The sequence below is a fragment of the Rhodamnia argentea genome, chromosome 5 (genome assembly GCF_020921035.1).
Source record: "Rhodamnia argentea isolate NSW1041297 chromosome 5, ASM2092103v1, whole genome shotgun sequence".
Classification (NCBI taxonomy): Eukaryota; Viridiplantae; Streptophyta; class Magnoliopsida; order Myrtales; family Myrtaceae; genus Rhodamnia; species Rhodamnia argentea.
Window position 1 is genome coordinate 26,142,347 of NC_063154.1, and position 12,569 is coordinate 26,154,915.

The following is a 12,569-nucleotide window of genomic DNA, read 5'->3' on the forward strand; positions in this document are numbered from 1 at the left end:
ATGTTAATTATGTGTTGAAATGGGGTGGTGATGGTCTTGATGACTCCATTTTTATACATAAAGTCAAAGTTCATGCACATTCGTGGCTGTGTATGCGGGTGTTCAGTCAAAATAGTTGTGCCTTGTATCTGCTAGTCCTTTTGCCTTCAAAGTTAGTCCTCCTGTTCCTCATGGAGGCTATGAAGTACAATATGTGCTTTTTTTTCCCCTTAAGCTATTTTCTTTTGTTGAAAAAAAATTGTAAATAACGAATTTGTCTTCTAAGCTACGATCACACGAGTCATATAGGAAATCCGCAACGGTATAGTGCAGCAACATTTTGCAGTGCATATAGCGGCCCATGCGCACTCGTGAGGCGTCCGAGCGTAAGGATCTCTCTGCAACAGATTTCCCTGTAGAAAAATGTAGGGACGGCTGTAATCAGCGTCGATGCAACTTTCAATCATACCTACTCAACTGCACGTAGTTGCCAGATGCTGGAGAGGGTCTGTGCTGGGAGGTTCATACCTTTCTCATCTGTACTTTTGCTTCATTTGTTTTGATTTTACCCGTTAAATTCAGTGGTAGGTTCATCGACAAAATACGGGATATGCGTTCGAAATGAATGTCCGAGCAGCTATAGAGGAATAGATCGAATATCGCTTGGCACTTGGCATGGCAAGAAATTGTGAATGGAAAGTAATATTCGGTAGTGACCGTATTACTCGGTGTTTTGCTTGTCAGTGATATCAAGCAATTGCTTTTGGCAAAGCATTTGTAGGGAGCTAAATAAATCAGGTGTAATTCTAGTTTCCTAGCTCTGATAAAAGGGCGGTACAAAAGAAGATATCTAATATATCATAAAAAGTTACTACACCAAGCTATACTCACCTGAATGGCTTGCTTCCCACAAAGACGTCATGTCCGGAACATTTGATTCACAGACCGCTTTTGGAATGATGAAATACTTTTGAGGACTTCTTCAAATGGCAAAACTTGGAAGAGGAGAAGGAAGTAATCAACATACTTGGAAACACATTAGCTACTGGGAATGCTTATAACTCATTCATCAATCGATATAGGCGATGTGGCAGCCCTGTAATAGTTGCCGACTCATGAAGTTCCAATGGTTTCTCTCAACAATCACTTCAAAAGAAATCATCAAAGACATGTTCATCGAGCACCATCAGATTTTGTACACTAGAGCCGTACCGATTTGAGCAATAATAACAATTGACACATTCAAATAGAAACCTTCTTCTCGCGAAGCATTCCCAATTAATGCCCAGCCTTTCTCTGGAGAGGACCCAAAACAAAAAAAAATTACCAATGCCTCGAGTTGTGGTCGGCCAATGACAACTTAATGGCTAGAAACCACTTGGGAAATAGATTCTAAGATGTGAGCAGCAACGTACAAGAAGGGCTAGAACCACCTCAGGTATATCACATACCGGCAATGGGACTATCGGCAGTGATGACCAGGCGCACCAGATATCAATTATGCCAAGGGAAGAGGTGAGAGAGAAGAAATGAAACAGGCTAACAAGCGAAGACAAGGAACAGAGGCTCTGACAAAGATGGCACCATCACCCATAGATGTCACATGCAGCTAAGTATGAAGAGGGCCACTCGTAGAGTCATGCCCGGAAGTAGCATCCTTGTGTTTCAACGAGAGGTTTGCAAACTGAGCATCGAGGCCTTTGCTGTTGCTGCGTTGATGCCCAGAAGACGGTTGCTGCTGCTGCTGCTGTTGTTGATTCTGCTGTTGCTGGTACATAGCCCTCAATCTTCCTATTTCGCGCTCTAAAACCTCATGCTCAACTGCACATTCCAACTAGAATGTTCACTTCAGGCCATAAACGAAAAAAGAAGAAGAAGAAGAAGCTTTTAAAACAAGAGATAACTCACCATGACATGGCATGCAAATCGAATACCCAAATGGTTTAACCCTCCAAACAGTTTTTGCATTCATATATATATATATAGGCAACTACTCACGATCCTTATATGACACTTTCAAATAAAGTCCTAGGCTGTCACAGCATCCTTAGTCCAGACTCTTGACATATATTATGTTGCAAACAGGGAATGGTAAACTCCTATATCCATGCAAGAGATAAGAAGAATGAGCAAAAAGCTTACTCAAGTTGTCTTTAAAAATCAAAAGCCACCTCCAACTTCTAAGTAAAACTTTTCTGATAGCAGAAGTAACAGATACCACATAAAAATAAAGAACTTCAACAACCAAAAAGTTCATGAAGTTCATAGTTTTCTTTAATGAGAGAAACTTACAGTATTTGATCAACTGCTCTTGAGCTAAACTTTCCAACCGTTGTTTGAGGGCATTATTCTCCATGTTCAAGATAAGGTGTTGCTGGTTGAGAAATTCAATCTCAGCAGAGACCCCAGAACCTTCTACCTGCATACGGGAGAACATAAGATTAAAACATAAAACTAATCAGAGATTGAATGCAAGCAACTAATCAGCACTATTTAATCATGAGATCACAAGGCACATCAGCATTTCAGTCATTCTTGCCTGCAAAACTTGCACATTCCTTTCCAGCTCGGCTATATACTGAAGTTTCCGGACCCGTGAACGCTGTGCGAATTGCCTGCAGTGGTCATGAAAGTTGACAGTTAGACCCCAACTTGAGTCGCATAAAAAATCACTACCACTCTCTTTGCCACATCTGGTCAATTCTTCTTATCATTTGCATCCTGAGAAACCTCTTTCGTATAGCATGCCAATCAAAATACAGCTGGTATGGCACTCTAAACAAGATTTACATATCACATCATGGACTTTGGAAGTTCTGAATGTTTACATAATTATGAGGTTGAAGTTCATAAACAGAAAACTAACATATTACACTAAATAATCTCGAAAATTACGCAGATTATTCTGAATAAAAGATCACAAAGTAAAACCCAATAACCACCCTACCCATTCCCAAGATTATACCGATCCATTTGGGTCCACTACCAAACTCAAAGTCAATTTTCTCTCCAGGTCCAATTATGTTTTAATAAATTACGTATATCAGGGCCATTATCAAATCCTAATAGCCATGATTTCATTTTATAATCAACTAGTATCCTTATTCTTGAATAATTCTCATGGCTCCCAGTTTGGACGGGACACAATTTACATCACTCCCCCTTTTTTTTTTTTTTGGTGGGTTGGGGGTGTTGGGTCGTTGAACCTTCTACATCAGATAGACAAGAATTTATATCAATCTTAAAGCAAAGGAAGAAATCTCTTTCAAATACTTATCTGTCCCAAAACTTTAAATTGGGCTGTATGAAACAATACCGTTCTTGCATGAATGGTATATCCTACGCAACATAAAATCTCTAATCATATGCACACATTTATGATAAAGGACACAGAGCACATACTGCTTTGCACGTTTAGTATCTGTCTCATTTGAAGATGGCTTCGCAGGAGAAGCATCTTTCCTTTCAGAGGAAGTAACATATTCAACTTGGTCTTGCTTTCCATTTGCTATAGAAGGATTCTTCTCCACTTCTTGGGATACGCATATTGGCGCAGAATTTTGAGTAGCAACATCATCTCCAGGCGAAGGTGGGCCACCAGGAAGAGTTGCAACAATGCGAGCAGACTCCCCCACCCTATTCTTCTGCTTCGCATGGTTTTGTTCATCAACAAAATATGTATGCTGACCACCTCTTTGATCCATTTCTTGTGATCCCCAAAATGGTACTGAAAACACGTTTCTGTACTTGTGCTCATTATGAGCTGCATAGTCTAGATTAGAAAAGTTAGCTACATCTATGTATGCAAAAGAGTCACTTGATGAGCGTCTATGGCCTCCCCTACGTACAGGAGTTTCAGGCTCATCAAGTAAATCATCAAGCCATGAGGGTTGATCCTCCATGAGAAAACTCTCAGACGACGTTCGTTGGTGGTGGCTATACCCGTCTCCGGGCCTTTGCACTGCTTTCAATCCAATTGAAGAATTAGGAATATAATCAACATATGAAGGAGAAAGGCTGGGAAATGGGCTTTTAGGAGGCAGGAAAGCATGCTTTCCAGAGTTTGCCAAATCTCTGCTATTTGGCGGTCCGGAATTTGACATAACAAATCCGATCTTGTCAAGATACCTGTGAAACGAAAATTTATAGATATCAATAAACGGATGAAAGTACATATATCTCAATGCTTTAGGCCCCTTCTTTAAACAACCAGCAAAAAGTCGATCCATACATATAAAAGTATCAATGACATTGCAAGGAATCTTGCCACTAAAGTCAACTTATCATTTTCAAAGTAAAAATTATAAATGGAAGGAGCCTCTTAAGGAGAAACAGAAAAACAAGCCGCACAAGTAGGACTGACAAGGGACATGATTACTATGGCTGCACAATTATATATGACATGCCCAGCTTAATATTTACTGATGGCAAGAATGTAGGACCAGATCAACGAACCCTCCAAATAACACAAACCGAAATCGAATAACCTACCGACATTATTCTGAAGTTGATGAGCAAGTCTCAATTAAAATATTAATTTCTGTGAACCATGAAACAAGCGTGAACTAGATGCCAAGGTTCCTAAAAAAAAAATATCCCGAACAAATTCCATGTGCCCTTGGTAAAGGCAGATGAGAACTGCATTCAAAATCAATTATAACTTTCAACAGCATTAAAAATCTTCCAGAAATTAGGAAAGAAAATTCCCCATAGACACAGGAAACATGGGCTTCAGATGTTTATGGCTGTATTTAATTTTCTACAACTATACAGAAAATAAAGGAGACGAAAAAGATAAGACTTTTCTTTCAGATTAGGGCTATTAACAATGTTAAGTATCACATAATTTTAGTTTATACGTATCAGCATGAAACCGCTCTATTGTAATGCATGAAATGCTATACACCCTTTTTTATCTTTACAAACATTCACCTTGTAAGCACCAGCATTATCGCTGTACCTGAATAACAAACCATCCCCAACACAAGAACCCAAACCAGCTGAAATAACAAGAAGACTAACAGAATACAATCAGGTGAACCCGAAACAGCACTTCACTCTACCAATGAACGACTCGAGTAGAATGCACAAATGGTACCACTGAAAGGCACGAGGAGAAGGGATCAAACTCCAAATCTACGATCGGAACTAAACACACGCTGCAAAAAGGAACCCTTTGTCCAATACAATAATACCCAGCATTAACTTTGTAACCACAAAGTTATGTGCCCGCAAAACTCAGACTAATCTCAGTCACTTCACTTTCACAATTCAACCAAAAAACCAAAAAAACAAAACTTTCAAGAAGTTTTTTTATGATTGTTGCCACCACTTGGGGTGAACCCCATGACAACCAATAGGTTGATAGATGGACACAAATAATCCTCTTGCGCGGTGGTGCTTACGCTTTGCATAAACTCACCCACGTCCTAATGATCGCAACTTGATTTCTCTTATTAAATTATTATTACCTTAGAATCACCACAAATGGTCCTGCCAAATAATTGGTACCTTTTTCTCTTGTAAAGAAAACTCTTCATGCAATCACTTTATTTCCTAATATCTAAAAGATCATGCAATTAAATGCAATATGCAAACAACAAAACATAGCAACCAATTAATAACTATACATGATAAATGAGGTAGTAAAATCGCAACCTAAACCATCTTCGGGAATTACAAAAAAAAAAAAGATAATAAGAAACAAATCAACCCAAGCTGCCCTGAGCAATAGTTGAACATAATCTCATTATTACACCGCGGGACAAGATCCCCTAGAGCAGTAAATGGGAAGTCCAAAAATGTTAATGTATCTACCTAAAGTAGACTAAAGCATCAAAGAGAAGGAAATATGTAAATGTAACATGCTATGCAAGAATAGATCCTAGATAAATTACTTGCCCATAATGAGGTAAAAACAGAAATAAAATCTTATGTAATATAATCTAAAATATTGTATGTGTAATGTTAAGTAACAGGAAAATGTCGATATTTATACTTTCTTTATACCATGCAAAACATTTTTCTAAAGTGCAGGGCGCATTAGAGGAAATCAAATCAGGATGTAAAAATGCAATTTGCCTAAATGCAAATGCAATCCTGAATGAATTTTATGACAATGCAATCTAAAATGGCTAGCATGAAAGACATGATATACATTCAATTTTCATGACATGTGAATGAGGTATGCACACTAATGTGGAATGTAGATGTCTTAAATGTGCACTAAGACACTTACTCATGGAAAATTATAACAAACAAGCTAAACATGTAAAGAAAGAATTTAAATTGTGCCATGAATGATTTTTTAGTTAAAACAACATGATGCAAATGGGAGAACCTAACTAAAAAATAAGTCTAAACAAACAAGCAAACCCAATGTTTCAGCATCTTAATCAATTCACGACATCCATCCATGAGAGCAATTTCACGATGCAATTGGCAATTAATCATCCTGATACGCATGGATCTACACTGGAGTCTCTAATCATACATCTAAGTGATTTGCTTAAGCCAAAATCGACATTTTAATGCACTGATGTCACCTAAATGAAGCTAAAAACTAAAAATGCCCAACATCACCATATGGATTACTTGTTTTTGGGGACTTCAGCTTAGAGTTGCCGCACGATAGTAGACAAACATATATACCTATTACAAGCCAAAGCCGCATGCTCTGAATCGTAACTACAGACAACGGCTGGGCTAGAGCTAGTCGATGAAAGCGTTATGGAAGGCTATTCTTGGGCCAATCTGGTAGCAGTGACACAGGCTTGACAATCTGGGCAAGAGCATGATGACTTGTCACAGCAATGAGACAAAAGAGGACGCACTCAAAACAGCAGCAGCAACTCTATCACAGCAGAAGCAACTCTGTCACTAAAGCAACAACAACTTGACACAAACTGATGCAGCAGAACGATGAATTGCGACTTCCAGGATGCTTGCAACAGTTCAATGCTGATTCCCAAAGACGTGATGTGGCATAGAAAAGCAAATAGGCACAGTGACTTTCACAAGATGTTAATGGAGTAGAATTGAAGGTGTATGGGATGATAAAGAGAAAAAAAAAAATTGGAAAATGGGTGATGCTAGTCTGACTAATCGGTTGCTGTGGGTGTGGGTTTTGTGAATTTGGCAAATGAGAATTGGTGAGTGTTCATGGATGCCGCCATGTGAAATTTTTTGAGGGGTGAATGTCCAATCCCAGGTTATAGATAACAATAGATATTTATAACAACTTCAATGGTTGCTAAGCATCTTATGAGATTTTTGTGGGACCTCCGCCAACTATTCTAAATATTTAAACTGTTAGATAAAGGCATAATTTAATATTTAATTACTCTAACACTCTCTCACGGTCAGTCTAGTCTTTTTGCCTAATATTAAGTGTAGAAATATTTCATTGGGGTGGTAAATGGGGGCCTAGAAAAATTTGCACTCATGACCTCCTGCTTTAATATCATGTGCACTTTTTGTGGGACAAGTTAGGCCTTTTTGATACGTCTCCAACTTGAGAGGGAGTATTAGGTTTATTACTTATTATTCTATAGTATTAGCAAGTTGAGATTATTTAAGTAATTGTAGAAGGCTTAATCCTACTCCTATAAATATTTCTATTGATGTCAATAATATTAATTCTCTCTTTTACCAACAACACATCTAGAATAAAATAGACACTAAACATATGCTAAAAAAGGATAATCTAAGATAAATTGGACCATGAATCAAGCACAGGTGGAAAGCGCGTCCAATGAACAAACCAAGTCACGCACCACATCCATGTCGGTCGCGGACAAAAGGTATTCGTTTTCAATTATTCTTTTCCTCAATCTATCTACAATGTAAATTATCTTTTTTCAAAAAATAAAAAACAAAGAGTCGCAAGACCCAAATTCACAATTTTTTAGAATCAGAATGACTTGCTTAAATAAAAACAAATAAATTCAGAGAAATAAGATAACTAATACAATATCTAGTGACCATGCTCCGTCTCTCCACCTGTTCCCTTTTCTGCCCAGAAATGGCCAAATGTGTCCCAAACGCCTGACGGGTATGCAGAATGACTAAAATGCAATAATCGAGATTAAATCTATAATGCAATACCATGCGTCATGCGTTAGATGAAATGACTAAAAGATCCCTGAGCTTAGTTGTATTTGCAAATGCTCAGTAAACATGACATGCAAGAATCCAATGCATAACGAGGAGATATTTTGGTGGGGAACTAAATCCCAATTGTCTCGTTTTCCCTCATATTTTCAATTTTTGTTGTCTAAATGCAAGAAAAACCTTTGGGTAAAATATAGACGTCGACAATAATTGAAGCCTTGCATACAACCGAATCTTCCTGCAAGGGTTTAAACAACTTTACCAGAAGCCCCTCTTGGCTTTATATCCTCAAAAATCACAACCTATTTTCAGCTATCTAATGAGAGCCCAAGCACCTCAAAAATTGAATTCACTTATTGAAGCATCAGAATGAATACTTCTGATCTTGCTAGGTATTCAGTCACCAGCAGTTAGAAATCCATCAAGTTGCCCCCTTAGAATCAACTTTAATGATTGCTTCCTCGTTCTCCTGCTGCTTCTGAGAAACTTGATCTTCCACTAGACTTTGACACACCAATTCAAAGTAGAAAGGATAGGTTTAAAAAAGAAGTTGATCATTTAAGTCTAGAGAATCAAGGACAGCTTCTCAAAGACGAACATCCTTCGCATTTGGGAAAACAGCTCCAGCATCATCCAAACAATCATCTATAATCAGCATACCTATTAAGCTAGCTATCACCCACTATTCCACTACACATTGGGGATGCAAACACTCACATGATCCTTCTGTAGGTCCTCTAGTCCTGACAAACCACAAGAAGGCTTCAGGAACTTCCAGTATAGCGTCTGGAATAAAAGGTTCAAGAGAAAAGCATGGGAAATGATTATTAGGCAGAATTGAATCTCCAAACAGCTCAAGGGAACTTTTGCTGCTGGTTGTGTACATATGCCCCTCAACCCAACACGGTCGGCTAATGTGCACAATTTTCATGCCGATGCCAGTATAAGGCTCAAGGGAATTTTGTTCCTGATTGTGTATTTATGCCCTCAACCCAACTCAATCGGGTAATGTGCATCATGCTCACGCCAGTACAAGCAAATTAAAGCCATTAAGCACACAACTGTTCCCCATCACTGCTAGTGCACTAGAAGCCATTTTTTCAATAAAAAAAATTGCATCAGGCATTCCTCAGTTTTCCTCACAACCTGTAACCAAAGAACTCTGCAACAAAATCTTGACTAATTTAGGCCTTATAGTAGAAATTAGCTCGAGATCCAAAAAAATTTATTTTCACGATACTGGAAACCTCCTGACTATTACTCTTCCACAGTAATGGCCAAGCACTACTGGGACAGCTATTGTATTGCACCCTACGCCATTCCCGCCACCCTAGCCGAAAAAACTCTCCACAATATGACATCATGTATGGAAGCAATTATCTCTATGACTTGGGCCTATATGACATGACCAATCAATAGAAATATTTCGATACTCGCCATCATGCGTGCAAAACAAAACCAAGCCATATTTTCCCAGGTGAAGAAGATGGAATTGCATTAGTAGGATCCTACGGTTTGAAAATTAAAATTCGATGCAGGTCTTTAGTAGGATCTTAATTTGCTAGGACCTTGCATGGTCCTGATCCTAAGCTCAAAAAAATCAAAGGATAGATATGATTCTACCAGTCCCATCAATCCAACTTTTATGTACTTTAACCTTGAAGTACGTATGTCCTGACATGAGTATGTCCTCATATTTAGGTATGGAAAAAGTCAATTTTCTGGTATATTTTATACTTTAAGTTTACGCTATTTTGGAGCTTTAATGATACACAATGTTCACAACTAGTAGACTTCATATGACAACCCAAGATTTTGCATTGTTGGCGTATTTTTAGGACGTCATCCTTTTAGACACCTTCATCAATCCTTTTGTAGGATCCCATCTTAACAACTTTGGCTAAGTCAGAGATCTCCCACCCAAACGATTTTATTGGTTCCTAGTGCTGGACATGTCCAACTCATACTCTATGCAGCTTCAACTTCAGTCTTCTACCACTTTTGGCTTGTTACGAACTTATGACAACATTAACAGCATATACAATGATAGCGTTACATTTTGGTATCTCATAACTGTGACATAATAAATCAAGATCTCTAAATCTGTATGTTTTATTACAATAGCGAATAGGCTGATGGATTTTGACGCTGAACTGGAACTAATCTCATAAACCGAGAACCAAAAGCTTATGCATGTTGAAGGAATGGAAGTATCAGATGGGCAGTTGAAGTCAAGGCAAGCCCAGTGAAGCTCAAGAAGAAGCTTGAGGAAGACCAAGCAAGGAATAACAAGCTGCAAGTCATCTACCACCATACGGCATATAAGAACTTAAGAACGTAGTTGACAAGCAAATTAGAACTTTACTATTATTAGTCTGTGAGTTCAGACAACAGTTGTCATGGTCTAGTCAAAAGATAATTGTCTTGATTGAGTAATAAATTTATCTTCAGCAGATCATCCATGAATGAGAATATACTAAGCGTCCCAATTCTATCTCTGTGTTTGATCTCTCCTTCCCATCCTCCTCGATCTCACTCAATTGCTCAAGTTCTTCCTTTTCGTCTTCTTTCTCACACCTTGCCTAAAACTTGCAATGCATCAATAACTCTCAATGCGAAGCCCATAATTCAAATGCGCCATTTCTACAAAAAGCACTCGGAGACTCTTCAATATTGAGACACAGCCCTTAATTCCTCGGTAACCACGCTTATGAACTTACTGCCCCATCCTCTATCATCAACAAAGAAGATTAATCCCATAATTGACTCAAATAAGCAGAATAAGAGACGGTACCAAACTGTAACGATAAAAGAAAGAGCTTCAAACCTTTACGGGCACCCTCAAGTTCAAGAATGAAAATTCAGAATCCAGTGAACAAACAAAAAGAAGTTTCCAAGAATAGGAGAGAGAGAGAGAGAGAGAGAGAGAGAGAGAGAGAGAGAGAGAGAGAGGCAACCCAGAAAGCCAACCATCAATAGAATCACCAAAGCTGCTTATGCAAACAAATTGAAGGAACACAAAGACAGATTCACATCGAGCAATAACTAAACAAATAAGAAATGAACAAAAAGAAACCCATTTTCTTACAAAGAACACTGAAAAAGGCGTACCCTTTGGAGGTGGCAGATTTTCCAAGATCTCAAAAAGTACAGTGTCGATAGACAGAATGAAAATCGGGGACAACCCTTTCCCTTCTCTCTGTGGGGGCGATGATGATATGCTATTTGCTGTTCTCTTGCTGTCCGCGGATTCCCCCTTTGATTCCAAGAGGTTAAATTCTCTCTCTTCCTTCTTCTTCTTGAACGTTGGATTTGGGGTGGACGGATTGGAAACTACGAAGCTGCTTTCCTTTCTTTAACTGTCTTTCCTCGTCTGGCATTAGAATATGCCAATGCAATGCGCGCTCTTATATGGAAACTCTACTGCACGGACAGGCTACGTTCCGTTTCACAGGTCTAACGTTAAATTTGATCCCCATATTGGACGCATATGGAGAATGTACCGTAGCATTATACGGGCATACGAATATACATGTCCTCGTATAGTAAGATTACCCATTTTGCACGTCCTAACATGAGGCCACTCAGATTGAGATTCGTGTAGATTGATGTAAAGATAGGGATGGTAACTAGTTATATACGTTACTTGTCATGGTAAATACGACTTATATACTTCTCGAAGAACTGAAGAAGGTTGAAAAGTGAGATTTTTCTCATAAAGCGTCAAATGATATCTTGGATGAATTTTTGTGAATTAGATTAAGTCTAATTTGTCAATTCAATTAAGGATAATGTATGTAGATATGTATGTGTATAAATAGTGTAGTTAAACCGCTGGCCGTTAGCTCATATATATGTCGCATGACACTTCACTTTATATATATGATTGCCATGTGACAATACATGTTATCACATAACCGACAAATGACCAATAAGCTTTAACCTAATTATTTTTCATCTCCTAATTTCTGTCTCGTGTGCTTAAATTTAAAAAAAAAATGCAATAAATGAAACTATATGATCTCCATATTGAGTTTAAATTTTTAAAAAAGAGAGAAATTAGAAAAAAGTATGGACAAGTACGTTGTTCATGAGGTTTAATTTTTGTAAAACAACCAAGCAAAAAAAAAAAATTTTGGGATACAGCTTTTCTTTTCTTTTTTTTAATTTACAATTCAAATACTTAATTAAACATGAAAAAATAGATAACGAGAGGACATTTTTTAAAGAAAACCTCTAAATACAAATATAGAGAAAAATGTAAACAAACTAAGATAATATATTTCTTGTTCTAAAAAAAAAGATAATATATTTCTTAATCCGTAAAGTATTGTTACTTATTTTATTCCAATAATTAGGTTCAATATATTAAAGCAAAATTATTGTGATAAGGAAAATCATTTTTTATAAAATTAAACTGAATAAACAGATTTTGTTACTTTAATATTCCAAAAACATTGGTTTATATCACAATTCCA

General features: G+C 37.7%; 1 protein-coding gene across 2 annotated transcripts; it reads right to left on the minus strand.

Moving 5' to 3' along the window:
- Window positions 1–1,137: 1,137 nt before the first annotated feature.
- Window positions 1,138–11,535, minus strand: LOC115730099 (uncharacterized protein At4g06598-like). Of its 2 annotated transcripts, XM_048279159.1 has the most exons (6): window positions 11,203–11,535; window positions 6,631–6,832; window positions 3,382–4,107; window positions 2,519–2,594; window positions 2,272–2,398; window positions 1,138–1,800 (listed from the first exon to the last, which is right to left on the minus strand). In XM_048279159.1, exons 3-6 carry the CDS (start codon window positions 4,080–4,082, stop codon window positions 1,589–1,591), a joined length of 1,116 nt encoding a protein of 371 aa, XP_048135116.1. In that variant the 5' UTR covers window positions 4,083–4,107; window positions 6,631–6,832; window positions 11,203–11,535; the 3' UTR covers window positions 1,138–1,588. The 2 variants fall into 2 exon arrangements, with proteins under 2 accessions (XP_048135116.1, XP_030516554.1); XM_030660694.2 differs by lacking the exon at window positions 6,631–6,832 and having other exon boundaries at window positions 11,203–11,534.
- Between the last annotated feature and the right edge of the window lie 1,034 nt (window positions 11,536–12,569).